The sequence below is a fragment of the Neopelma chrysocephalum genome, unplaced genomic scaffold (genome assembly GCF_003984885.1).
Source record: "Neopelma chrysocephalum unplaced genomic scaffold, ASM398488v2 Primary Assembly neopelma1_188, whole genome shotgun sequence".
Taxonomy (NCBI): Eukaryota; Metazoa; Chordata; class Aves; order Passeriformes; family Pipridae; genus Neopelma; species Neopelma chrysocephalum.
This window is the reverse complement of record NW_020897850.1, coordinates 393030-420248: the sequence shown is the minus strand read 5'-3', so window position 1 is coordinate 420248 and position 27219 is coordinate 393030. Positions and strand designations below refer to the sequence as shown.

At 41.3% G+C, this 27219-nt stretch overlaps 1 protein-coding gene across 5 annotated transcripts in view; it reads right to left on the bottom strand.

Annotated features, from left to right (window-relative positions):
• BORCS5 (BLOC-1 related complex subunit 5) overlaps positions 1 to 27219 on the bottom strand; it is a 70640-nt gene that overhangs the window by 13547 nt on the left and 29874 nt on the right. For 4 of the 5 annotated variants that reach the window (XM_027702489.1, XM_027702491.1, XM_027702490.1 and 1 more), the window contains exons 3-4: positions 8612 to 8769; positions 4611 to 4691 (exon numbers count right to left, since the gene is read on the bottom strand). In XM_027702489.1, the coding sequence (XP_027558290.1) occupies positions 4611 to 4691; positions 8612 to 8769 (239 nt within the window). The remainder of the gene's footprint in view (positions 1 to 4610; positions 4692 to 8611; positions 8770 to 27219) is intronic. The other variant, XM_027702493.1, reaches the window with a different exon arrangement.

Sequence of the window (27219 nt, the reverse complement as noted above, 5' to 3'; positions counted from 1 at the left end):
AGGGAGGGAGAAGACTATTTTCAATCTACACTAACCCCAGTCTTATTTAAGAAGAGAAATTGTACCATTTTCTATCTTTATCTGACTAAGCCAAACAAGTGAAGCTTTTCCAGTTTCCTCCCCAAGGCTCTCCACTCCCTATGCATCCTTATAGCCCTTTTCTTGCATTATGAACTCGCCTTCCTTGAACATGATGAGAACTGCTCACGGTGTGTCAGATGAGATCATCTCTCAGCCTTGCACAATACAATCAATATGTTCCTATTTCTCCTGGAAGTACCTTGTGTGACACAGCCCAGGCTGATACTTGCTTCCTTCATTTCTCAAACCTGTTTCATGCCCCAATTCAACATCAAGTCTGCTAACTATGCAATGAAATTCAACACTTCTTATTCCTATCTGAAGTTCTACAATGTTGGGGCAGGGGGTTGTCTGAGATTTTTTTCCACCTGGGGTAACAAGGTTAGAATAAGAAATCCAATTTCCTAGTTTAAACAAGCTGTTAAAAGAAACTGAATTATATTCCTTCTGATACCTGATAATCATAAGCTCCATGCACTAGTCCTGATGAAAGCCTTACTAAAAGGCTTAGCATACTAGACTTGGGATCTTCAGTGACAGTTTTTTATGCACCTAAATTCTATAATGGTACAAACCTTTCTGACTGCTGGATGCTTGTTTAATTTTCTACTCTTCCTTGCAAGTTCGGTGGCAGAAAGGATTCCAGTTTAGATCTTTCCTCAAAAGGCCATAAAGCACAAGAGAAACCAAAGCACAAGAGAAGGGGACATGCTGGAACTGATTACACACACATATTCTAGGAGCAAGGGGCTGGTCTTTTTTATGACACCAAATGACTGTATGTTAGCACAGCAGATTTTAGGCTGTCACAAGTGCAAACAATTTCCTCTTCCTTTATAACTGCTAGATCACTTCATGAAGTTCATGTAAAACAGAGCACTGGCCATCTACCTCAAGCATACACCACAAGACATTCTATTTATTAAAGTAACAATTGTGAAGCTTTTTCAAGAGCATTTTCACATTTTGATGCTGGCTGGTTAAGACATCACCCCACCACTCACGTATTCAAGCTACTTGCACATCAGGCTGGAGCAAAATGAGCAAGATCAACTGAGGGATATGAAGCTTAACACGTTTCCAGCTTAATAATCCTGCACATTTATTTCTGCATGATGGTGCCTGTTAAGGCTCCAGTCTTTATAAACAACATTTCATCTCAGATGAGATGAGAAATAATGAGCTGGATATATCATCACAGCCCTCATCAATCAACTTTCAAAATGCCAAAGGCTATATTTAAGGTATTGATTTCTTACAGACTGCTATGTTCCCTAGTTTTTTCTAAAAAGCAGTGTGGCATTAAATCCCTTGAAAATACAAATGGCATTTCAACCCAGGTTCTTCCCCATTTCAGAAATATTACATTGCAAGGAATTGTCAGGCTCCTTTCCCTGGATTTGAGGAATTGCTAATTTAAGTCTGTGAACCAAAAGGCTCAATTTTGCTTGAAAGTTAACACGGCCTCATCTAGGACATCTTTATATGTTGTGTCAAAACTAAATGCACCTCCTTTTTCACTTTTGCCAGGCTTCTTTTAACAGGCTTGCTTTTGATTCTCTGAGCCCTTCCCTTTAATGGGATAAAAGCTAACTTAGTGGTCTGATCCATATGAGCATATGGCCCCTTAAAGCAAAGGCCTGAAGTTGAAGATGCATTTTGGATTTGGTAAGGCCATTTATCTTTTGCTGGCCTAATTCAGTAAGGTGGGCATGTCTGCTGAAAACAGATTTCACAAACAGTCTTGGAAACTTAGGTCTGAAACCTCCAGCAGGAAACCATAAATAACAGGAATGGCAATGAACCCCTCACTCAGCAGAAACAAACCAAACCAAAGACCAAGCAAAAACACCTCCACAAAACATCCCCTTCATTTGAGTTGATTCTCTGAAGGGACACTGCTCAGCTGTGACTGGAGCATGGTATGAATCCCAGGCACTTCAAATCTTTCTGCCCAGAGAGGGAAGGAGTTAAGAAAAGTGACTGTGGTGCTTTGCACAGTAGAAACTATGGGTGCTTACAGCAGATGTGCACTTCAAGTCTCATTGGAGCCTTGCTGCACTGCACTGACGTAGTCCCCAGCCAGACAATGTCTTTCCAAAGTTTCTGGCTCATATCTCATTCATTCCTGGTGATGGAACAGCCCCCTGCACTTGAGACAGTTTTTCCCTTTATCACCACCTTCAAGGTATATTGTCCTTAAATCTCCACCAGGCACTGTCAAGACCTTTACAAGCTGTCCCTACCAGAGCCAGCCCTCCCACCTCTAATGAGACAGGTTTAAAGCCATAGGACCTGCCCACAGCAAGCCCATCCTTCCCTCAGGGTGGAACAAAACCATGCTGATGACTTCTGCACACCACATTCCGCAGAAGGTTTTGCCACTGGTTGAGGGGCACGTTGGATAAAACCACACTCTATGTCATAGAAACAAAGTAGTTGCCATAAAGGTCAAAAAGCTACATGGCATTCACAAAAAAAACCCCAAAATCCCTAAACCCCAAAATTGTTGGGCACACGAATGGCTGAATCACAATTTATGAGTCTTAAATGCATGAGATAAGCTACAACATGCTCGTGTGTAAAAGTGATTTTCTTGTTAGTCTGTCAAATGCACCAGACTTGCTTCTTAGAGAATAATGATTTAACACCTATTCATAATTTTAAATAGCTGAAATATACTGGGAGACATGATGTCATGTATGTATGGCTGCAAAAGTTATTTATTTGCCAAATATTAAGGGATGTATTTCTGGACATCTTAACTACACACCAGAGAAGCCCATGACATTTACTTTTTTGCTGCAAACTGATAAAGAAAGAAAACCACCAACAACAGACCGAAACAAATAAAATCCATACACATATTGTTCTGGAATACTTGTTCAGAATAATGAGCTATTCCCATAGAGGAGTTTATAGGTATGAAACAAGCCATACGCTGCAATTTGCTGCATGACAAACCAATTACTGATATTAATGCCTACCTGGACAAAAGTTGCTTAACTATTGAGAATATAAAAGTAATATTATATTTGAATAAATGGAGGGTTTCGCCCCCATAGATGTGTGCCAGCTTAGATTGAGACATTTTACATTTCATCTTGTATTGTAAAAAGTGTTCTGTTTTCGAAATTATTGGCAGCATGGGATTTCTATGGCAACAAAAGCTACAAATAATAATGCATCTATATTTGTTGTTCAGGCAAAGCATGAGAGACTAAGTAACCCACTTTGAAATACATTTTATGAACAGTGTACCTAGGAACTACATTTGCCTTTAAGGGTACACAGGAAACTTCAAAAAGCACATCCCCTTTGACAATGCTGGAAGTCTAATAAGAAATGCTAAAGATCTTTTCATTCAAAGCTTTTTTGAAAGGAGCTTAGATGGCTTTCATCTTCCCTTTTGCTTTCACAGAAAGGATAAGCCTAAATTTTGATGTGTGGCTAGCAATTTTTGGATACTTACCTTCAGATATTTTGTAAGATATCATTTTTGACATGTTTAGTACCTTGTGCACAAAAAAATAGGTTTTTTAAGGCACTGAAACTAGACACAAAAACATGGGCTCTTTCTGAAAATTTAGCTCTGTTCCCCAGCTTTTACCTATTCTACTTGTTTTCTGTTCCCTGTTACTCACCATCCCCTATCACATAACTCTTCAAAGTCTCTCCCTGCCACCCAAAACACACATCCTCCACGGATAAGGACTTCATGTAGTCTTCATCCTGCTTCATTCCTACTTTTCCCCAGCCATACCTTTAGCGCTGATCAACATTTCCCTTCAAACTCATCTTGTACATCCTCTTTTTTTTTATTTTTTGACAGTGAAGACAACACCTCTTGCCATAAGTAAATCACTCCCTTCCAAAACAAAGCTCGTTCAGGTACAAATAACTGTAATTGCTGAAGAAAGGCACCTGAATCAACTACCTTCAATCACATGTTCAATTAATTCTCTCCCCTTCAAGGAAACACTTGGGTAAATGTATTTCCTCTTGAGAGAGAACAGTCACACCAACCTGGAAGCCACACAGATTCTACATTTAGGAGCAAATATGGATCCAGCCAACACATTGCAAAGAAATTCTGGATAAAGTGGGAAATGGGATGGAGAATGAAGCTAAACTGTTTTGCTCCCTGAAGTTAAGGAATGCACAAATGTATCTACTCAGATCTGCAGTAACTACTGTCATGCAGGCACTCTTTTTTTTCTTTAGCTTATTCTCTTTCCTGTTAAGAACCATTGTAATTCAGACTGTGTGCTGATTACAAACCACCACACTCAATTATGAGTTATTGAGGACCAATAAATTTACAGAAGTACTTCTGAGTTTTGACAGAATCCAGGAAACCTTTTTTCTGGCAATACAGACAATGAACAAAAGATATTTGCCCTGGGACATTTTGCCAAGGAAAGACTGAAAAAACACTCCTGGCTGGAGGCAGTGAGAGTGTAGCACACTGTATAGCAGGACTATTACTCACTGAGAACAGTCAGTGATAGTCTGAAAAGTGAATATACCTCAGACAAATGGAAGGGTATCAGGGACTGAAGCTCACCAAGAGTTTGTAGGGAAGTTAAAACATCAGTCACTTGATAAGTCTGTTAGCAGAAGAAAAACACTTTAATGGTTACACTGTTAAAGGAAGGAAAAGGGAAATACTGGCTACCAAAATGAGGATAAAAAATTTACTGTCCCAGCTCGTGCACACATTATGCTTTTCATAATATTCTTTATTTTCTCTTTCATTTTTACCCTTTACTAGCGGCCAAAGCTTTGTGTACATGGCAAAACCAAATCACTGCTGACAAATGGGTGATGCCAAATGTGGTTTCCTTTGTCTACACTTGTAACTAGAGACATACCCTGCTATAGTTCAGCTGCACCCCTTGTTGTCAACAACTGTCACCAATGGTTCAATTTAGTTCATCGAGCAGATCCCAAACAATTTTGGGATTAAATCCCAGATTTAAGCCAACTGGGTCCCACCCAGCTCCTCCAGAACACACAGGCAGAACAGCCAATGCAATTTAGAAATTATTAGCGAAATGAACACTAAAAACCAGCGGATCTGGCAGAGGGATTGAAAGCATCTGAAGTTACTTAAATGTTGCGACCGAAAAAAAAAACCACAACCCACATCTGACTTATCAGTTCCCTGCATTAGGGAGTTGCCCATTTCTCCATCACTTTGTCAGAGGAGTCTGTTAAAGAAGCTAGTGATAATATCAGTATCATAATTTTATTTATTTTAGATGAAAAATAAGCACAAGCTTTACGAACTGGAAGAAAACCACCACAGCTAATTTGAAAGGGACTCTGCCACTTGCCCTATAGAAGGCAAGCCCAATTAATGCAGATTGTACTGGTGGAGTCTACAATGACCTTAAATCATGTCAATATTCCCTCTCTCACTTTAAAAGCCAAAAGAATTACAGTCTGCTTGGATTAACGCAGCACACTGTCATTAGGCTGGCAATTAAATCCCATTTCTGAGATTGTGTGATCTGAGTCACCAACATCTGCAAATATCTTTACATCTTGTGTAATAGCTGGCCTCAGATCTTGATATACCAAAATAAAAAGGCCATTTTAATGGCTCCCATATTACTTTGGACTGAAAACTTCATGATGACAGCAGCTTCTCAAAACAGGCCATAAATCAAATTTATTATTCATTTTGTCATCTGGGGTTTTCTTAACTCTAAGCCAATAGAGCAGCAACAAATCAAGGTCGGTGTTTATACTGCACGAATAAAAATTAACCATGTGTTCAAAATTTTTTTACTCTGAAAGGTATTTGGTCTCAAGAACTTTTGACATATGCAGCATTCACCAATTCTTCTACACATCTGGGAGTATCTGAGAAAACACTCTCAAACAACATCTCCTCTCACGCCAGCCTGTCTTGACTTAAAAAAAAAAATAAAAAAATGAAAACCTGTCAGCCATCCTACTGCTTTCAGGTTCAGTAATCACATATGAGAAGGGCAATCCAATTGCAGGATGCTCATCCCAGGAATTAATTTAATCCCAAACAGTATAATTCAATATTTAAACAGATCAGTGATTTCCAAATGACGGTTTATTGGTAAAAGCAACAGCACAGGAAGACCTTTTTGCCACACAGATCAGAAACGAGACAGCTTTGAAAACAAGTCTAGCTCTACAAATCCACTGAAGTACTACCTTCTCCAGCCACAGATGTTTAGATAACTGTTTCTTTCCTTAAATCAGAGCCTAACCATAAGGCATAATAAAATGTATACTATACAGATCTAAATAAGGAATGCTGCCTTTAAAAATGTCAGTAATCTTTCACTTCTTCAACAGTTTCTCGCAGCACTTGCCTGTCTTAGTTAGAACAACTGGGACCAGTTCATCACTGGATGGGTGTAACCCAAAACTGTGTATTCTAGAGCCTTCCCAGAAACTGTTATCAATGAGCCATTTACACCATCTGCACATAGAGCCTGACGACTCAGGCTATAAACTAGGTGTTAAGAGGCCTGCGAGACAGGATGTTGCTTTTGTCCTCACACCCATTAAGGAACCCCCCGCCCTGAGGGAGGTACTGAGCATCCCTGCCTGAACTGGAGGATATATAATCTTGGAGTCTTGGGACTTTTTTAACCACTTATGGGATCCAGAGGAAGACTGCAGATCACCACTCTCAACCAGACTGCAGCCACCACTCTCAGCCAGACTGAGACCACCACCCTCGACCGGACTGCAATCACCACTTTTGACTGGACTGCAGCAGTGCTCTCACCAACAGGTTTTCCCCCCTCTCCCTTTGCCTTGGACTCAGGGGGCCCAACTACCACCACTCTGTTCCTGCCCCAGGGTGCTGGGTCATACATTTGGGTTTTGTGGGTTAAAACCAATTGTTTGTCTGTATAATCGTACTTATTGTGTTATTTTATTAAATTGTTATTCTGACTTACAATCTCTCTTTTGGGTTGAGTTCATTTTCCCCTGCTGGTTTACCTTTAAACCAGCACATTGCCACACCAGAAGAATTGAAGCCGGACAAGGCCCAGAAAGCAAATATAACTATATGAAAAGTAGAGAGTTAAATTCAGAATATAGGTATAGGCAAGAGCAGAAAAGCTTAAGTCTTAGAAATAGTAGAGGCAATAATTCATTAAGGTATGCAGAACATACTGACACAGGAGAACAAGAACTCAGGTACTCAGAAGAACAACCTGATAAAGAAGGAAGATGAGCCAAAACCTGGGTATCCCTGCAAAATCATCAGAAACTTTTGCCAGATGCACTAGGAAGTCAGCCAAAGTAAGAAAGTTCACAAAGTTCACGACGAGTATGAAAAGTGGGCAGGGGGATTCCTGGGGATGAAGGCCGGATCTACCCTCCCAGATTCTCCTCAAATTGAAGACCACACCTCTAACTCCGCCTAAACTCCACCAGTTATGAATATTGAAAATGTATGTTGCAATTCTATGAATATACATGTAGAAATGTTGTAATCACTTGTAGAAATTATATATAATCCTGTCTTTTTACTGAAAAGGCGGAGCGGTTCTTCCAGGATGACCTGACTGTTCCCCGGGCGCTCCGGAGGCCCGTGAAATAAAGTACCTCCTGCTTAAAGGCTACAAACTTTGTCTCTAAGCAGTTTCTTTTCGTTCGTGCCTTTTTGGGGGCAAAATCTTGGCATCAGAACAGCCGCTGTTTACGGCCAGGAATCAGAGGGCATAACCAACAAACACACAACCCAACAGCAACCACGACGAAAACCTGGAAACTTCGCTTGAAGTGCACATGTACAAAGTTTCTCTACAGAGGTTGCTTTGAAGCAGACTGCTGCAAGTGACCCACAGCCACCCAGAGCAAGCACCTTGTGGTAGTTTGGTCTAGGCCTTCCTTGGTGACCAGCTTGTAACCAAGGAAGTGCCCAGATTTACCCGGTATTCCCTACGATTTTTACGTAAACTGGGGTATAAGAAGAAGGGAGGAAAGACCTTTGCTCTCTTTCCTTCTGGCGGCTTTGGAGGTGCAGATCTCCCTGTGTTGAGTCTGTCGGGTTGGGGAGTGAGGCCTGGTGAGGCCTTGTCGACCTTGGGAGGCGGAGGCTGCCGGCAGTCGCCCCAGCGTGACTCCCCGTTGTCCCAAGGAGAGTAGTAAGATATTCTCTGCTAATTCTTTTAGTTGATAGACCTTGGGCTACTGATTGGGATAATATATATATATATATATATATGTATTATTTTGGTTTTTGTTCTTCCCTTTCCCTTTTCCCTGTGAAATTGTATATATATTTCAACTGTACATAACTGTAAATATAAGTGTAAATATATTTATATATATATTGCTTTGTCTCTCTCTCGTTTTCGGTTCTTTTGGGTTTTTTTTTCCCCTCTTCTCCCTTGGTTTGGGGTGGGGGGGGGGGAGGACTTCTTGTGGTAAGGTTTGGAGACTTGGCAGGGAGCCACCTCCAAACCATAAACCACCTGCAGCCCCGAGCCCTTCCCCGCCACAAGAGGACACGCGACGGTACCTCCTTGATGCGCTTCACCAGCGCGTTCTGATCGAAGGCCACGGCCTCTGCGCACTGGTGGAGGTGATCCTGGTACCGCAGACACAGCTGCAGCACCTGCTGGGGGTCCAGCTTCTCCAGCTTGGTGTTGGTCGGAGAGGTCTGCCCACTGAGGAGCCCTACAAAGCAAAAGGGAGGACCAGAATTAACCTGACCATGTTCAGATTAAGTTCAGCCGCAATCCAAGAGACAGCGGAGCAAACCCAGAAGAAAAGATTTACGAGGGGTAGTGAAAAACTCATTCAGAATAATTTGTGGATGTTTCAAATTTACAGCAGTGCAGTTTGCATACAGCCTAGCCCTCCTTGACAGAAACTAAACAGACTCTAAGTGCAGGTCCATAATGCACATCAGCTTGGGTTTCAGTGATACAGGAGTCCTGTTTTGTCTCCTCCACAAGCAATCCTAAACTGTGAAAAATGAGTCTTCTCCTAATTTCTATATGCCAGAAGAGGAAGGAGTTGAGATCTGCATTTCCATAAGGGCACTGGACTCAGACTATTTTCATAGAATCACACTGTCAAAACCAGAGCTCTAAAAATTCACTGGTCCCCCGAAACAAATCTGAATGAAAAAATGATCCACCTTAAGTTAATTTATTAGGTGAAATGTCTGTATTTTGTCCACCTTGCCTTTTTTAAAGCTTCAGAACTCTTTCACCTGCTAAGATTTTTCTTTACAATCTCGAAGACTAACAATGAACTTTTTTGTTTGTTTGTTTAATATGGAATTAAGATCCTTACCTACTTGCATGACCAGGTTTCACAAAAAGGCATTGGACTTAACAGTGGGACACTGGTAACATCCAGAGGGGCAGAACTACCCAGAGAAATTTCTCCTGCCCATTGATTGTTGCCTGCATAGTGCATCCTGAGAATGTTTGCTGAGCTCAACCATGTGTGTGCCACACTGACTGCTTTCCCCACAGCTGCTGGAAAAAAATGATGCTAAGCTCTAAGGCCATCCTTTTTTTTTTTACTACTTCAGTTACTTACTTTCATTTCATTTTTCTTCAGCATTAGCACAACCTTTTCCTTGTTAGGACACCATCTGTAACAAACTGCACATACACACAAATATGCTTTTCCCAAAACATCCATCAAGCTGTGTAACTGAATCCAGTGACTGCATGCATGTGCCCTCCAGGGCTCTCATTTTACAGACCCACAGCAAATGTAAGCAAGTATTAAACTAAGCAATTAAAAAGTAATAAATGCCAGTTATTTGGATTGGAAAAGTTCTTCCAAGAATGCACCTCAGTGGGAAATGGAAAGTATTTTGAATGACCCCCCTGACTATTGGAAGCTACAAGTGGTGACATCGAGTTCTAGCTAAAACCCAAGAACAATACAGAAACCAAGATGCAAGTCAGAAGCATCTTATGAACAGGAGAAAGTTAAAACTCTTTGAAAACATTTGCAGACAAAAATAAAAAAAAAAAAATAGTACAGCAACTTCATCAGATACAATGAAGTAGGTTTACTTTTCATCAACACTTAACATCTTATTCTCTCAGGATGCTCAGGTACCCTCTGCATAAAATCTTAAGATGAAAAAAAGAAAAAAAGGTAGTTTTGTTTTACTAATTTGTCCACTACAACTGTGCTGCCTCAGTCAAGAGGTCAGGAGAGTAAACAGACACTTCACCATTTAGTCTCAAACCCTAGTATGAGCAACAGTCAAATTATTTTTTATGTTTTGAAAAGAATAATCTCAAACAAAATCTTGGGTTCATCAACATCACTTGCAAATCTTTCAAGTCTACTTTCAGCTAAAGTAAAAAGCTTTGATGGGAACAAACCCACTGAAGGAATTAAGACTTTTTAAAAATGTTTACGTTTTGTGTTCTAGTACTTCCTCATTTCATTAATTGTGATCTTCTATAATATTTTGTCAGCATGAATGTCCAAATAATGTTGTCAGCTTTTAATATGCTGAATGTTCACACAGGAATGAAGAGTTCATCATACACCTGAGGCAGTTATCTTGTTTCAGCACTGATCAAATATGTGATGCTATCAACCAACTAATTTTCTTTTATAACTAATCTCTCACCAACTTCAAGAGGAAGAAGAAAATGAAACACTACTTAGGAGATTTAATTAACTCAAAGTATGTACTTAGGCCAACTTATGCTGCTTGTGAAAATTTTGAAGAGGAATAGGCCAAGGACTATAAAATGAGCTAATAAAGAACATGCTACTTAAACTTATGTACTTACAACCTTGTACAGGTTACATAATGCTAAAAGAAAAATTAATAAACTGTAAGAAACCCCTAATTCCTTATCCAGAAAAACACAAGCTCAAGTGAAGGGAGACAGTCCCTATTCAGCTGGAATTCCTTCGTAAGAAGGCAGAGGTGGAAATACAACCCAGTACAAATGTTTGGACTAGCAGTAAAAAACAAACATCATGCTGCTTAAAGATAGACTATGGTATTATTTTGGGAGATGCAGTAAGAAGAAACCAAAGTAACTAGCTTCTCCAAAGACCTCTGGGGTCATGCTGACAACGCCAGAGAACAGTTTAGCTTAGTTTCAAATTGCAAGAAAGGAAAAAGTACACCAAGCAGCAAAAGAAAAGGCTTGCACAAAAAAATTCCTGCAGCCCGGCAGAAATTCCTCTGGTCAAAAAGTCGATCTACCATTTTTTGTTGTTCACTGTAACTACTTACTACCCATGCTATAAGCACTAACATTTCTTTACTAACATTCCCCTCCCCTCCACTCTTGTGAGACCCCAGCTGGAGCACTGCCTGCAGCTCTGGGGTCCCCAGCACAAGACAGACGTGGATCTGCTGAAGGGAGCTCAGATGGGGGCCACAAAAATGCTCAGAGGGCTGGAGCACCTCTCCTGTGAGGAAAGACTGGGAGAATTGGGATTGTTCAGCCTGAAAAACAGAAAATTCCAGGGAGACCTTCAATATTTAAAGGGGGCTTGTGAAAAAGACAGATAGGGACTTTTTACCAGGGCCTGGAAGTGAGAGGACAAGGGACAGTAGTTGTAAACTGGAAGAAATTTAGATTGGACATGAGGAAGACATTTTTTCCAGTGAGGGTGTTGAGGCACTGGAGCAGAGAAGTTGGATGCCCAGTCCCTGAAACTGTTCAAGGTAAGGTTGGATGGGGCTTTGAACAACCTATCTAGTGAAAGATGTCCTTGCCTATGACAGGGTGGTTGGACTAGATGATCTTCAAAGGTCCCTTCCAATCAAAACAATTCTATGATTTTATTTATTCACTGTACTTTATTTTTTAGCAAGCCAGGAGCTTTGCTCCAAAAGAGCAGATGATAACAGAAAGTCAGCTTGAAACTTGATGCAAGAGAGAGTGCAACCACTCAATTCCCAGTGGGGTTTTGCCAGGGAAACCCAGGGGGTAGAAACAGATGCAGGGCTGGAAAGGACCTCTAGTGCCACGGAATCCAGATCTCTTCCCTTCCTCCTCTCCCCAGCAGCAGGCAGTGAGCCCAAACAGATTTAATGCAATACCTCCTCCATGAGCTCTGCACTTAAGAGACAGCAGCGTGCTTCCCTATGCCAATGAAAAACTTGAAACACACAGGAAAAATCCTGAACCAAAAGCAGGACACAGAAAACAGCAGGGAGTTGAAAAGGGCGTTGATGGTGTCCTTTCTTCCTATATTAACAGAAAGTTGAGGAGATAACTAAGAGGCTCTAGGAATTGATTGAGAAAACTTGATTTTTAGAGGAGGGAGATGGTCAGCACTGCAAACCTTATTTATATGATAATAATATAATGTATTATTAAACAACTGTCCTCTTGAAGATCATTGCTTCCTTCTTCAAGCATTTTCCCACATTTTGAGCTCTCCACTGAACAGGGTCATGCCTCAGTGACTGCTTTACAAGTGGCCTGTAAGAGGATATGAGATCACATCTGTTGCAACAAAATATTTATTAGGTGGAGAAACAGAGGTCACTGGATGGTCCAGGCTCACTCCTGAAACATGCAGAACTTGAACCTGGTCACCAGAGCAACTAACCATTGAGGTACTACCTCCTCTTCACCGAGGAAAGGGTGTTCCTGTGATTTCTTCTGGGTGATTATCAATCCCTGGCCCCCGAGAGCACAATTCTGCTCTTAAATGAAAAGAAAAACAGCATCTAAAGTTTTCATTTCTTATTAAACAGAATACTCATTTTTCAAGCTGTTGGGTTTCTTCCAAAGAAGGAAGTACACCAGGAATCATCTCTGCACTGTCTGAAACCTTGAGAAGAGGCTGCTTGGCACAGGAGTGATACAACATACCCCGATGTGACAAGGAAAGGCAGCATGGGGGGGTGTCGTGGATTGGAGAAAACAAAAATGGGGAAACGGGAGAAGAACTACTGTAGAGCTTTAGTGCATGAACCAAAAATACTTTGGCCAAACATGCACAGTCCTGGCTATCAGATTACTCCATAAAACAAATAAGATGACAGACCACCTTATGTGTCTGCCACGATGAAAAGGAGTAAAAATCTCCCACCTACTCTGGATACATCTGATCAGTAAACAGCAAGCTGATGGACGTGATAAACAGCGGCCGGGGCACAGACAGATTCATGTTTCTAAAGCACAGTGGTGCTTTAGAAAAAAATAACTCAATACAGCAAGTATGTCGTGCATAGAGAAATATCATATATCACCACAAAGCTAGCTGACCCACAGACTTGACAAATCTGTTATTGTTTCCATATTCCTTGGCAAAGCAGAGGCATGTTAAAACCATTTTCCTCCTACTTAGTCATCTCCTTGTTGGTTCCAGGTCAACATACACTTCCAACAAATCACATCCTACCGAGCAGAAGAAAGCTGTTAGTTTAAAAAGCATTTTTATGACTAGAAATGAAATCCTTGAAAAAAAGCTCTTCATGCAATACTGATTCTGTATATATAGAGAACATAGTACCCTACCATAGTTATGTTCTGCTACTTTAATGAGCAATCCTGACAACTCCTTGGGCACTTTCCAACCTGAAAAGTATTAATATTTCTTTTTGACTTCCATATTTCCACTTGTCAATCCCCTTTTCAATCAGTAACAGCAGGCATTACAAAATAGGTCCACAGTTGTTAATTTATTATTACAGACAGCAAAGCACATGATGATATGGTCTCTAGCTTTAAGGCCAGAAAGGGTTGCTGTCATCAACTAAACCATCTTTCTGTGGAATAAGAGAGGACTTTTAATAAAGTTACACCTTCTTAAATCAGACCAGAAGTCTACATTGCCCAGAATACTGCTTCCAACATCTGACAACAGTGGACATTCAGGAAAAAAACATCTTTATCAGTTCTTCTTCTCCCTCTTCTGCAACCTTCCTGCCTCCCACAGTTGTTTCAGACCCAAAATATTGTGCTCAGTGAAGCTATGGATACTTGAATTTCACTAATCCTTTTTGAAAGGTATATATTTATCTCCACAATATCCTGTGGCAATAAGTATGACACTTATTTACATAGCATGAAAAGAACTTTTCTCACTTGCTTTACACTTGCTACTCTGTAGTTGTGCCATGACACAACAGAACAGAAACAGGGTGAACTTTATCCCACTATCTTTCCAAGCTCAAGAACCCCACTGATCAGGCTCCTCTCCCACAGACGACTTTATTTCTCTGATTACTTCTGTAATACCTTCAAATGCCTCTAACCTGAGGCCTGACTTCCCTCTTTAAAAGCCAAGTCAATTCTTCTACAGAGTATAATGGTTACACCTCTAACAGTCCAGTTGCTTTTGTAATGCTACCCCTTTGCAGGACCTAGGAATCATCAACACCCTTTTTAAGAGCAGGCATTACAGTGTATTGCACATGTCATCATCACCTCTTCTCCCAAGATCAAGGTTAAATAAAGTAACACATTACACACCACGAGTGGCAATGGTTCCTGGTTCTGGTACCTGTTTCTGGAGGCTTATTACTGTGTACATTACCATTTTTTCTAAAACCTCTTCTGTGAACACTTCTCATTCATCCTTGTAAAGAATGAAGCTTTTTTGAAAGTCTCCTCTTAGGACAATCCCACAGACTCTTCAGCAAGCTTCTAGAGAACCTAAAAACCTTTCATTAAATATACACAAGCAAAAAGCTGTTTTGAAGGTATTTCTGTTCTGGCTTTCTGATGACTTCCCATTTAACCTGCTAGAGTTTGTAACCTGTTGCTCTCCTAACACAAGTTTCTTTTTGCCTGTTTTTTGTCTGTTTTGGTTTTGTAGGTCTTTTTTTGTTTGGTTTTTTTTGCGTTTTGGTGTGTGGATATCTTTTTGCCTACAGGTCCATTCACACTGCTTTAACTACACTGTTTCTGCCTCTCCCATCCTTCAAAACCACTTGTGCTGCCTGAAACTTATTTCAACTGTTCCCAGCTTCTCCTCTTGCTCCCCTCTTTTTTTATGGTACTCCTCTTCATAAAGTTAATCCAAGACAGTAAAACTTTTGCAGCTTTTCTATTCCTCATTGACTTTGAGTACACTACAGTTACTACAGTATACACTAATATACAATTATACACTGTATATAATAATTTTATTTACCCTTACTAAGGCAACATTGGCTTAAGCTTAAAAAGAACTAGTGTTTTTCAAGTCTCCAGAAATTTTTCTGTGTTCTAAATCAACCCCACAACTTCCCTCATTAAGCACTTCTAAAGCTCTTAGGTAGAAGATACCCACTCTGGTCAGCTTCTTAATTAAAGTCTGGCCTCATTGGCCACAGATTAACTATTATAGTTGCCTTCCCTGTTGCTATTTGCATGGGAAGATTGTTTTGCCAGTACCTTCAAGATTCCTACGTACCACGAGAAACAGAAAAAACAGAAGAAACAGATGACATTACATCCCTAAAGACAGAGTCTTGTTTCTTGACCACTGCTGCTTGCACATGTTTGGAGGCAGCAATTTGCTATTAGTTGAAATAGTGAGCTCATTTCCATATATGCTCCATGCAGGAGCACTTTAATATACCTACTGAAAAGAAATAATTGCACATCCATGTGCAGCAGAATACAAGGTATTAACATATTTGCAAACAGATAATGTAATCAGATTTACAGGGCTCTTACTGACTAAATGCTTTGAATTCTAATTGCATGCTATCTCTCTCATTCTCGAAGACTAAGAAAAGACTGGATTTTCAGCAAAGCCTGAAGAATCAGAACAGCTTTTTTGAGGGTTGTTTTGTTTTGTCGTAGGTTTTCTGCTGGTTTGTTTTTTGGTTGTTTGGGGGGGGTGTTGGTTGGTTGGTTGTTTTCAATAACACCTGAGTTCAGAAACATCAGCACACTCAAATTTGAAAACCCAAGCCGCCCTTAAGAAAAGGGCATATAAGTAGAAGTCAATCATAAAGAAATTGAAAGATAAAATAAAAATAAAATCATTACTATTCGCACAGAAATCTTTAAGCTGAAATGTGGATAACCACACGATCTCTTTTACAGACCAGTTTATTTTCTAAAAACCTCATTGATAAAATACCTCGCAATAAAATACGTATTCCCTCTAAAAAACCAGAAGTTGGCTTTGTCGCCTGTGTATTTTCAACTCCTTTGAACTTTAATGGGGTAACACAATGACTGTAGGCAAACTGAATAGCTATTGTATGAGCAAAGAACACATTCCTATTGTTGCAAGGAATGTTGGCTGCAACAGCAGATTTTCTCTCTACTTTGGAGTGGGTACCATGTGATCATTTACTTCTGCATGGGTGACAGATGGGCTGAAGACTCTCATCTTGTCATATCCTTTAACAGGCAACTTTTCTGACCACAGGACTCAAATATGCTCTCTGTATGAATATTCCACCTGCACCTCTTAAAGCACTGTGAGGCATGGCCTGTAAGACATGTAAATCACCTCCCCCTTTGTTCTTCCACCACGTGTCTTAAAAAACAAACATTAAGAGGATTCAAGACATTTAGGCTTCTATAAAAACACAGTTTGCTACAATTCTAAGGCAAAACCCCCACACTCTTACAGATTTCCACCTATCAAGGTCACATAACTTACATTAGAAGAAACTCTGATTCAGAGGGGGGTTTGTTGTTGTTGTTGTTGTTATTGTAATTTACACTAAACAGGTATTTGTTTGTGATACTTCTGCTTTCCTATTGAGTCTCATTTTTGCTTAGGACTATATTCTGAAAAGATTTCTCTGTATCATTAAAGTTTTCTCCTGTCACATGGGGATGACTGTCCATAACCAATAAAGTGCACACAATTTTTGGCCCCATTGAAGCTTGCAGCTTTTCTCATCCATCCAGCAGTTAGCACAACGAAGCCAAATCATGACCAGAACTTTGAAGACTGCTGCAAAACACAAATGTCTCAGTGATGCAAAAAATTTCTAAATTAAAATTTTCATTTTAAAAGAAGTAAAACCAAAAGAAATCAGAAATGCTGCTTCATTTAGGTTGTTAGAAACCTGAATGTATAAAAGGAGAAAACAGTGCACCATCTGCATGTGCTGAGAGTTCAGTCTTCAGTCACTTAGATATGCCTCTGGAAGCACAAAATTGCCCAGGGTTACACCTTCAAAACATTGCCAGAGGTTGCCATAAAATCAGAAGCTTCTTTTGAAGCTTCATGTAGGGAAAAAGGTACATAGTATACTCTGACACAAAGCACACAACTGCACTTGGTCAACTAAAAGCAGCCAAGATCCTATTCAGTCCATCTCCCACTGATTTTTCACTTTTAGAGAACAGAAGTAATATGGAAAAGAACTGTTTTTGACTACACAGTTGCAATATTGCATGGTCAACTTCCTGCAGCAGGCTTCAAAATATAAAAATAGATGCGAGGCTGGAAAAAAAGGATGAGGTAATTCACAGGGAAGTGAGAGATGATGCTCTTGTGTGATGCAAATAAACTGTATTTACTCTGTAACAACTTTTTCTTTAAAAAACACTCCGAGAGAGACACAAGAACTACCATCATCTGATTATACAAGCACATCATATCCACAGGCTACGACTGACCCTGTTATCCTAAGTACTCCAAAACCCCAAAAGCCAAAAGACTAACATCATCTAAAAAGATGAGGAATTGAGACACCAAGGGATTAGATGATTTATCTGAGACCACATGGAAACTGCTGTTCCTTGGCCTAATGATTTCACTGCCAGAACATCCCTCCCCTTCTCTTGCCCTCAAACACCAAACGCCAGTGGGGCAGGCAGCAGCAGAGCCTGCTTTTCTACAGCACCATAAGGGCTCAGCACAGAGCATTGACACAGTCTCTCCCACACAGATTCTCAGATATCTAATACAAGTTCATAAAAACCAGAGCTTAATCAACAGCTTCTTCCTTCTGACTCCCAAATTCACGCTCTGTGGAAGGGAAGATCCAACTTCCACCTTCCTCATCACACCCCCAACCACAGCACTTGCACAGAACATTATTCACCCCACTAAAACCACAGAGAACTAATACAGTGGTTTTCTTTTTCCTCTAGGGTAGCAAAACAAATCAGAGCACCAGAGCAAATACCAGAGTTAGTCCCAGGAGAGGAGGCAGGAGAGAGGGAAGAAAAGGACAGAGGGAGACTTCTTTGTTTTGGCAGCAGCAAGATGTCACTTCAATTATTTTATGCATGCAAAGCATTGAGTGACTCTCAACTTTACCTGTCCACCCATCCTCCTTAACATAATGGAATCTTAACTATCTTTTGTATCTCCCTCTCTCCCCACAAAGCTTGGCTGAAATTTGCCAGCAGTTGCAACGTTTTCTAGGCTGTAGATGGAAGCGAAAAGGGACAGTAGGATCAAATAAACTCAATTTCTTTTAAACAAAATTTTTAAAAAATCTACAAGCTAACACTCATGTAGTTGTTTCTATTATTAAAAATAAAGATTAGCCTCACAGCAATCTTTATTTTATTTTAGGCAAAAGTGCGTGGATATTCCTCCACATGACATAGCCCATACTAGAAGAAAAAAAATCCCAAACCAGTGTTTTGTGGTTTAGAGAGCAGGGGACATGTTAAGTCCCCTCTGAGCACAAGGGCACCCCCACATGAAGCTGGGGTACATTTGCCATTCCACAATAACCTGCCTGAGTACACACACTAATCCCAAGTAAATTCAGTGGGGACAGAGTACACTGTGCTGCTCTTACAAAGAGGTAAAAGCACACACACACGGGTAATTACTGCAGAATAGCTGAAGTGCTGCGAGACTGAGTTCACAAAGTAGTTTTCTCCATGGGAACTTATTCACAGGCCTTGTGCCTGAGACCATGTTACAGGAAAGACCATTTAAGGCAAAATGGCCAGTCACCTCAGGCTCTGAGGTTAAATCTATGGCATGCCTGAAAAAGGAGGTAGGCTTTTACATCAAGTACCACCTTTTATTGGACTAACTGACACTGATGTCTGTTAATTTTCTCCAAACTTTTGGGCATTTTCTACAGTTGTAGAAATGTACAAATGTAAATTTCAGAGTTTTGTTTGCAATTTACTGCCACAGCATGGCAAAACAAAAGACTGATGAACAGGCCATTTACTTAGAGATTCAGCAAGTCCAAGACTTCAGTTTTCTTTTCCACACGTGGAGAAAAATGTTTTAAAAGTGGTGGAGAAAACCTTAAAGATAGTTTCACTGAAAGAGCTCCTTCTAAGTATGTAAAAGAATCTGTTGGTGAAACATTTTATCAACACTTTTTAATTGCAAACGAAGCACGGTGCTGATGCTGGTAAAACCATTGTTTATATACACAAAACACAAGGTACATATCAACACTTTTCATTTACTACCTATCAGTTTTGCGCCATCACAGAAAAGTAGACAATTGTGGTATTTTTTTTTTCTTTCCTCAAAGGGAATATCTCTATCAGATTGTCTTGGTTCCGGCCAGGACAGGGTTGATTTTTGTAACAGCCAGGGGACATGGCCAGGACCCAGAGGTTATTCAATATTACCTCATGTCATTGCCAGAGGCAGGGGAAGGGAGTCTCTTCCAAGGAGAAGGGGTGTCTTCTTTTCCAGTAAACACAGCAGAGGGAGTGAGTGGTTGGGTAACAACAGCTCTGAGCCAGGGACAGCAGTCAGGGTTAGTATGGCTGCAGTCCTGCTGCTTTTGGTGAGCTTTTTGCATGTGAATCACACTCACTCTGTTGGTTTTCTTAAGTCTTTGCTGTCTCCAGTAAGTTGTTCTTATCTCAAGAACCCACAATCTTTACCATTTGTGCCTCCAATTCTCTTCTCCATCCCTGTTGCAGAGGGGAGGGAGAGGGAGAGGGTAGGAGGGGCAAGTGAGCAAGCAGCAGTGGTTTGGAGTCTCAGTGGGAGCCCTAAACTGGGGAGCACCATTCCTAAACCACAACAGCCTTATTTGGCACCCCAGGTGAGGCTCCAAGGGTTGAGATAACAACAGATCTGCCCAGAGCAGGTTGGAAACAAATTTATCTAAGCATTTGTTGTATTAAGTACAGAACTGCTGGTCATGGTGTTGCTTGGTCTGTTCCTGTGGATGTGGTACCTAACCCTGCAGATATTCCCATATGTGCCCATCCCAGTGCTCTTTTCTAGAGCAGGGAGAGGGATCAGGATTCCTTTGTTGCTGTACTGTGGGATATCAGTTTGTGACATCAGGGGCAATGAGGGTCATTTGGGATGTGTTGCTCTCCTACCCTTACCTCTGGCGCTACTCTGCTGTGTCCATTAATAATTGTCCCCAGCCTGTGAGGAGAACAGAGGAAGATGATTTTCCCCAAGCTTTTCACCCCCTTTTCCTCCCTCAGGAGGAGGGAGGAAACAGTTACAACAGCTTTTGAGGATTCTGAGTTTCCACTGGATGTTAAGGAAAGCATGCTTTTGTTGCTAGGTCTACCAGGTCTCCTCAGTGCACTCTACACCCCATTGAGAGCTACAAAAGAGATTCTTAGGAAGGTTCGTCAGTTCAGAGGAAGAACAACCACTGCAGGAAATTCTTCAAGGATAAATGCTGCTCCAGTTTCCAGTGGGCAAGTCCTCAGACAGGAGAGCTCACGTTACTTCAGATCCTCTTGAAGCAACCTCCAGGTCATATTTACAAGAAGTGAGCAACAAGTACTATGACCAGGACTAAAGGGGCCCTGCCTCCAGCCAAGTGGAGGAAAGGGACAATTGGATCTATGTGGACTGTGTGGATCCAATGGCACATCAGACCCATGAGTATAAGGCCTTAGTTGACACCAGAGCACAATGTACCCCGACACCATCAAGATACATATGGGCAGAATCCATCTCTTTTTCTGGGATGACAAGGGGATCCCAATAGCTCCTTGTACTGGAAACTGAAGTGAGCCTGACTGGAAGTGAATGGCAAAAACACCCCATTGTAAACATTTTGCTATGTTTACATTGCAAACTCTTTCTTTAGTACACTTTTGTTATTAATATAGCTGCTCTTACTGTTCCTTTTCTTATCTCATTGCTGTTTCCAGTAAATTGTTCTTATCTCAACACGTGATCTTTGCCTTTTGTGCCTCCAATTCTCCTCTCCATCGCACCACTGGGGTAGGGAGAGCAGCAAGCGAGTGGCAGCGTGGTTTGGAAAGTCTCAGTGGGGGCACTAAATTGTGGAGCACCATTCCTAAACCATGGCACAGCTCAAAACTCACTGAAGTGTTAGACTTAGGTTCTATTACTTCTCTATACCCTCAGTTACAACTGCAGCCCCAAACCTGAAGAGCTTTAATGATGGCACATTGCCATAATAAAAATAACATCATGGCCAAGAATTATGGTCATTGACTATTTTTCAAGAGTGCTATCTAAAATGTACATTAAAGAAGCACTGTCCAAAATATACTATTGACATGTTCTGGCCACAGGTACTAGGAGTAGTAATTTATCTCTACTATGTGCATTCAAGAAAATATGGTGAAGAACAAGATTAAATTTGTAAATGCAACAGAGTTGACATTTTCTACTTTATCTTCTTTTCTCACATGCAGCCCAACTGACCACTCAGCAATTTGCACCTCCTCAGCTTACATACCCTTTGCACTTTAGTAAATGAACTCACTAGGTAAAATATCATGAGAGAGCATCATCTTGCTATTAAAATAAGCTGCTACTTATATGCTGTAGTTTACATTCTCTTCTTGAATTTCCCCACGCCAACATGGGGTTTTGGGGGACACTCACCAATAGCAGCGTGTGGTCCAGCAGCCACTGGGGGAGGAGCAGACAAGGGGGGAAGACAAGATCCCTGAAGCAAAAATACCTCTTTTATTGTCTGGTTGTTGTTTCATTCTGTTTCACTCTCTGTTTTTAGTAAACTTTATTAATTTCTACACTTTTGCTCAGAAGTCTCATCATTTCAGATCTGCATAATTTTAGTGGGGAGGGGTTTCTATTCCATCACAGGTCCCTCCTCCATGGCACACACTGTCTTTAAACCAAGACAACCTAATAACATTTGTGTGATCCCGTCCTAACAGGTAACCTGGAGGGAACTGCAATCCAGGAGCACCACTTTAATCAGTCACAACAAGCAACAGCACAGGGTTATCACACCTGGGAGCTTCTTGAGCCTGGGCCTCCCCCTGGCCATCAGCCTGGGGAGATGCACCTCGGAGCCAGCCCCACAACTTCCACATTCCGGCTCCATCAGGCACGTGCATAATTTCTCTGCAGTTAGAAATACCCAGAATATGACAATTAATTTTTCCTTCCACTTAGTGCCCACTCGACACAGTACAGCTAGAAAAACATCCCCCCTTATTTTTTTATTTTTGTATATAGGGTCTCCTGATGGTGTGCTCACACACAGCATGGACCTCTTTCCTAAGTCTGTCATGGAAAGTATCAGTCATTTTCCAGCCAAACTTCACTTCTTCACTCTAATGGTTCTAAATATGTGGTAGGTAGAGTTTTGTTCATCCTAAACCACATCTCTCTCAAGGTACTTAAAAGGTCCATAAAGCCTTCCTAGTGGAAAGCCTCCAACCAGTTGGGAAAAGTCCCCTGTTCCTATTAAAGAAGACACACTCTCAGAAGCGCAACCTGAGCTGATCTTGGGGTGCTGGGCCGCTGAAAAGGGGATTAATCTTCTTGCTCTGCCACCTGTCTTTCCCATGCAGACCAGGCCCCATTCTTGTCCCAATTCTGGTTCTCACTGAGCTCCTCCACAGATGGATTCAGCTCACCAACCTACCTAAAAACTACCTACTGTCACTCCCAGTTCCTCATCAGCCCACCAGGCCAAACTAACTCACGAGGAAGGCCAACAGGCCTCAGGAGCAGCACACAACACAAAGCCATGGGTATGTCCTTTCTCCTCACAGCCCTTAGATTGACTCTCCCACTCTGGGGATGATCTGGAGACAGACACTCTTCCACAGCCTGGGGCAGAGTTTGGCATGCAAAACCATAAAAGCACAGAACTCACCCTTGACACCCTCTTACTACACGAGAAAGAAAAATACATCATTTTATGGATATATATGGCATCAGAACCCAGTGAGAGTAATTACTGGCACATGAGGACACGCTAATTCCACATGCTCCTAATACTAGAAAATAAGCAGAATAGCCAAACAAAACTAAAAACACAGAATAGTTACTCAGCTGCTGAGTATTTTATCTGCTGTGGCTTTAAAAAAAAAAAAAAAACAAACCACAAACAAACCAGACTTCCTGACTCAGTTTATTTTTAGAGCAACTTAACAGCATTTCAATTAACACATCTCCACCGGGTACTGCTCGTGCACAAAGCCAGTTACAACTCTTGGTGAGGCTCCAGCACTGCAAGCTTTCTAATGATTAATGAGGGGCCTGAATTGGAGCTGCAAGGCTCGGCCACTGCTGCTCATGCCCTGAGAAGCAAGGCTTGCTCCCCCAGCTCAGGCCTCCTGCCACGGCAGAGGGGCACCACTCACCTCCTCGAACCCAGGCACTGCCACACGACTGCTCTGCCAGCAGGACCCAGGGCCCCTGGACCCTGCAGCATCCATGAGGAGCCACCAAGCAAGACAGAACCAGCCCAGACACCCCTCCCACAGCATATCACAGGGCAGAAGGCCACCTCAAGAAAACCACTTTGTTTAATATTTACATATATATATATATATATATATACCCATACATGCCCATAAAGCTCACTTTCTACTCACTGAAACAACAACTTGGTTTGTTACACTGGCAGTATTAATTCTTATATTCTGTGCAGAATTATCTCTTTTCTGAAGTCGGAACAAATACCAGAAGGGATGAGCTGTAAAGGTAGACAGCCTTGTTCCCAGTCAAATATTCTTTAAGTAGAGAGAAGAATAAAAAAGGAAAAAAAGCATAATACTTCCAAATTAAGTTTCCATGATTATACATGAAAACAATTGAAAATTAAACATTTGGTGAGATATTTATGTGCATTTGCTGCTATTTTAAAGAATAGAGAAAATGTTCTTTTTCACTACGTTTGGCATTTTTAAAGCTCTTAAAAGCAACTTGTAGAGTCTTAGCATCCCCGTGAGACAGCATCTAAGACTTTTTGCTTTTCAGATCACTGGAGATTGAATAGAAGATCCCATTCCAATGCCTACAGTAAGTTGGTGTTGCACATCAGACAGAGCTGGGCTGCTTCTCCACAGCAATTTGCCACCACAGTTTCAACAGATAAAGGTTCAGCTCTTGCACTGGTACTTGCCCAAACAGCCCCAGAAGGGGTCCCCCCACACTCCCACTCCCCCCCTTCCCAAAGGGTTGTGTGCCACTGACTCAGCCACCCTTCTCCAGGCTCAGCCTGTCCTACAAATAGCATATCCAGGTCCATGGGACCTCTAACTCCTACATCTACCACTGAGTCACCCTAAGGTGATTCTGACATCAGGTTCTCTACGTCTGCAAGACGCAACCCATACTTTCTTAGGTTTCTGATGGAAGTGGTAGACTTTGCATACTTAAACTTAGTTCACATTAGGCAGCAGTAATGTCAGGATGGCTGTAAGACCTGCAGCTATTAACAGGTCTGTGTTTGCATAGGGTCCTATATAAACATCCCCACTTCTGCAATGATTTTAGCACTGCTTGTTCAAACTGTACAAAAACAGGCTCAGAGGCAGATTTCAGTAAAGGCCACACTTTTTTCAGTTGAAGGGGAAGAATTTTGATCATCTGGGACTCTGTAACCACAGGGGTTATGACAGAAGAGCCTTACGATTTTTTGTTCTGAAATCATTGAGCATTTCTTGTTCTTACTATTTTAAATACGTATCAACATTTTGACTTCACGTCTCCACTCTAATAATAAAAGTCTAAAAGCAATAAGAAAACAAACTGTGGTAGTGCAGACACATGCATTATGCATCTCTTCTTGGGTTGGGGGAGAAAGAATAGAAAAATTACCTCTACAGAAGACATGAGCAACAGCAACATACAACAGTATCTAGATTCCCAACTGCCTTAAAATTAAGGTACAAACCAATTAAGAACATGTTAGAACTTGAAAGTCCAGAGTCTTGGCTTCTTAAGACTCTTAAAAACTCACTAGAATCATAAATGTTTTCATTCGACTCTGTAATTAATGAATGTGTGATTTTTTTTCCCCCCTTCTTATGACTTAATTTAGGAGAGGAGGACAACACATGTAGCAGCAGTTAAATGGTTTGTTTGATTTTGATAGCTGTGCAACATACAACAAACCTGATTGTTCCTGCCTGCACTTTTCAATGGCTCCAACACGAGTGCAACAGCTTTTCCTTGTCCAGTCTGCCTTGAAGCCTGGTGCTCTGTTTTTTGCTCATACCCAGAGCTGAGTCACTGCAAGGGAGGTCTGAAGTGTGTGCACACGTCTAGCAAGGTCATTCAACAGAGAACACTACAGTCTATTCAATCAATGCCATGCCAGCCAAATATTTGGAATGAGACAGCGTAGTCTAGCAGGAAATCATCAAACTGAAAAGCATCCAGAGAGTCACACATACCTGAGGGAATCACAGAACAAGAGGGCCAAAGTAAAGCTTTGCCTCCTTACACTACCACAGGGGCTCTGCAAGCCTGGTGATGAGAGCCAGCTGAATAGGTTGTATCATTAAATTGATTTGCAAAGTTTGTGCTCCAAACAATTCAGTTCTTAAACACTTTTATGTTCTGAAAAATAACGGCCCAATTTTCCACAAATGCTCAGTATCCTGAAAGGCTGTTTGTTAACTTCATGGATACCTTACAGATGTTTGTAAAGCTGTAGGCTGCTCACAGCAACTTATGCACGTGGTGGAAATGAGGAAAGGGAAGGATACACGACACTTCACATCTATACTGATAGAAGGCTCAGCACTGGCTCCTATTCCAGCCTAGGAGAGCTCTTTTCTAGTTTAACTTGTGCCTCTTTAGAAATGGTCTGCTCTGAACTAGAATGTATGAACACAAACAGAGCAAACACAGTATAATTTCTATTTTTATTATAAGTTTTAAAATAAATAAATTTTTTTAAAGCCCTGTCGTTCTTATGCTCTGCAAGAGCATTCATCCAGGGGACAACCAGTAGTAGGTGTTTCAGTACAGACAACTTCTTAATTAGATGCTGTTAAAGGTTTAACATGCTTTTTTGGTTTTAGAAGACTCTTCGTTTTGTTTTTAGGAACAGTTTTTTATAAAAGTGCTCTATCAGAACATCCACTCATCATATCTACATCTTTTTGGAGGTGCTTTCCAAGACCACTCACCTTCAAATTCACCAAATGCCAGCAGTTACTTCTTAGCTTCAGAGTGGTACCTGCTGAAAGGCAGCTTTCACTGTTCTGCTGCCTGTGTGGTGTAAGTCTCTTTTTCTTCAGAGAAAACTCTGCACTACTCAAAGTATAAAATATGATGAAGCTTTAAAAGAAGAGTATACAGAGACTGAGGGTGAGGGGAGGTCCTCCTATTCATTGGCCAGGCACTGAAACTACCAGAGGTCACAAAAGCTGAACTTCTTTATTCAAGCAAAAATTCCCACTGAAGCCAAATGAGGTTTTGTTGAACGAGGCCCACAGGAATAAGCCTATAGTACACTCTCCACTGGGAGCAAGTCAAAGCAAATTATGCAACAGCTGTCAGGAATCTGTACACAGCTCTTCAGAGCCACAGGGTAGGAGGAGCCCTGAAGCATCCTTAACCTTTGTCTATTTATGTCCCAGCACTGAGACCCCTTCCAACAAAACAAGCCATGCTTTAATATATTTTTATTAGCCCAATTTATAACAAACAGCACTCTCTTCCTCTCCTTCTTTCCCCTCCCCTCCTTCCCACCCATCCCTCTCCTTCCTCTTGCCGTGTTGTGCTGTTTTCTGTGTGGAAAAAAACGAGCTCCCACCCTTGCCAAGAGTGACATCAACTCATTCTTATCCAGTGATGTCCAGCAGAATCTTCCTCTGATAAACATTTGCTCAGTGTCAGAGCCCCAAGGTTACTGGCTGCATTTTGTTTTCATTGTCGCTTGTTTTCTGACACTTTGCTGCTTGTTACACATTAAAATCCTCCCCCCTCCATGTCTTCGACCTGGAGCCAGAGTGAGGCGGTGAACAGGACATTCCTCCATGCTTACCCGGGTCTTCCCACCACCCCCTTCCCTCTGAAACAAGAGTCTGTTTGTCTCTCTGT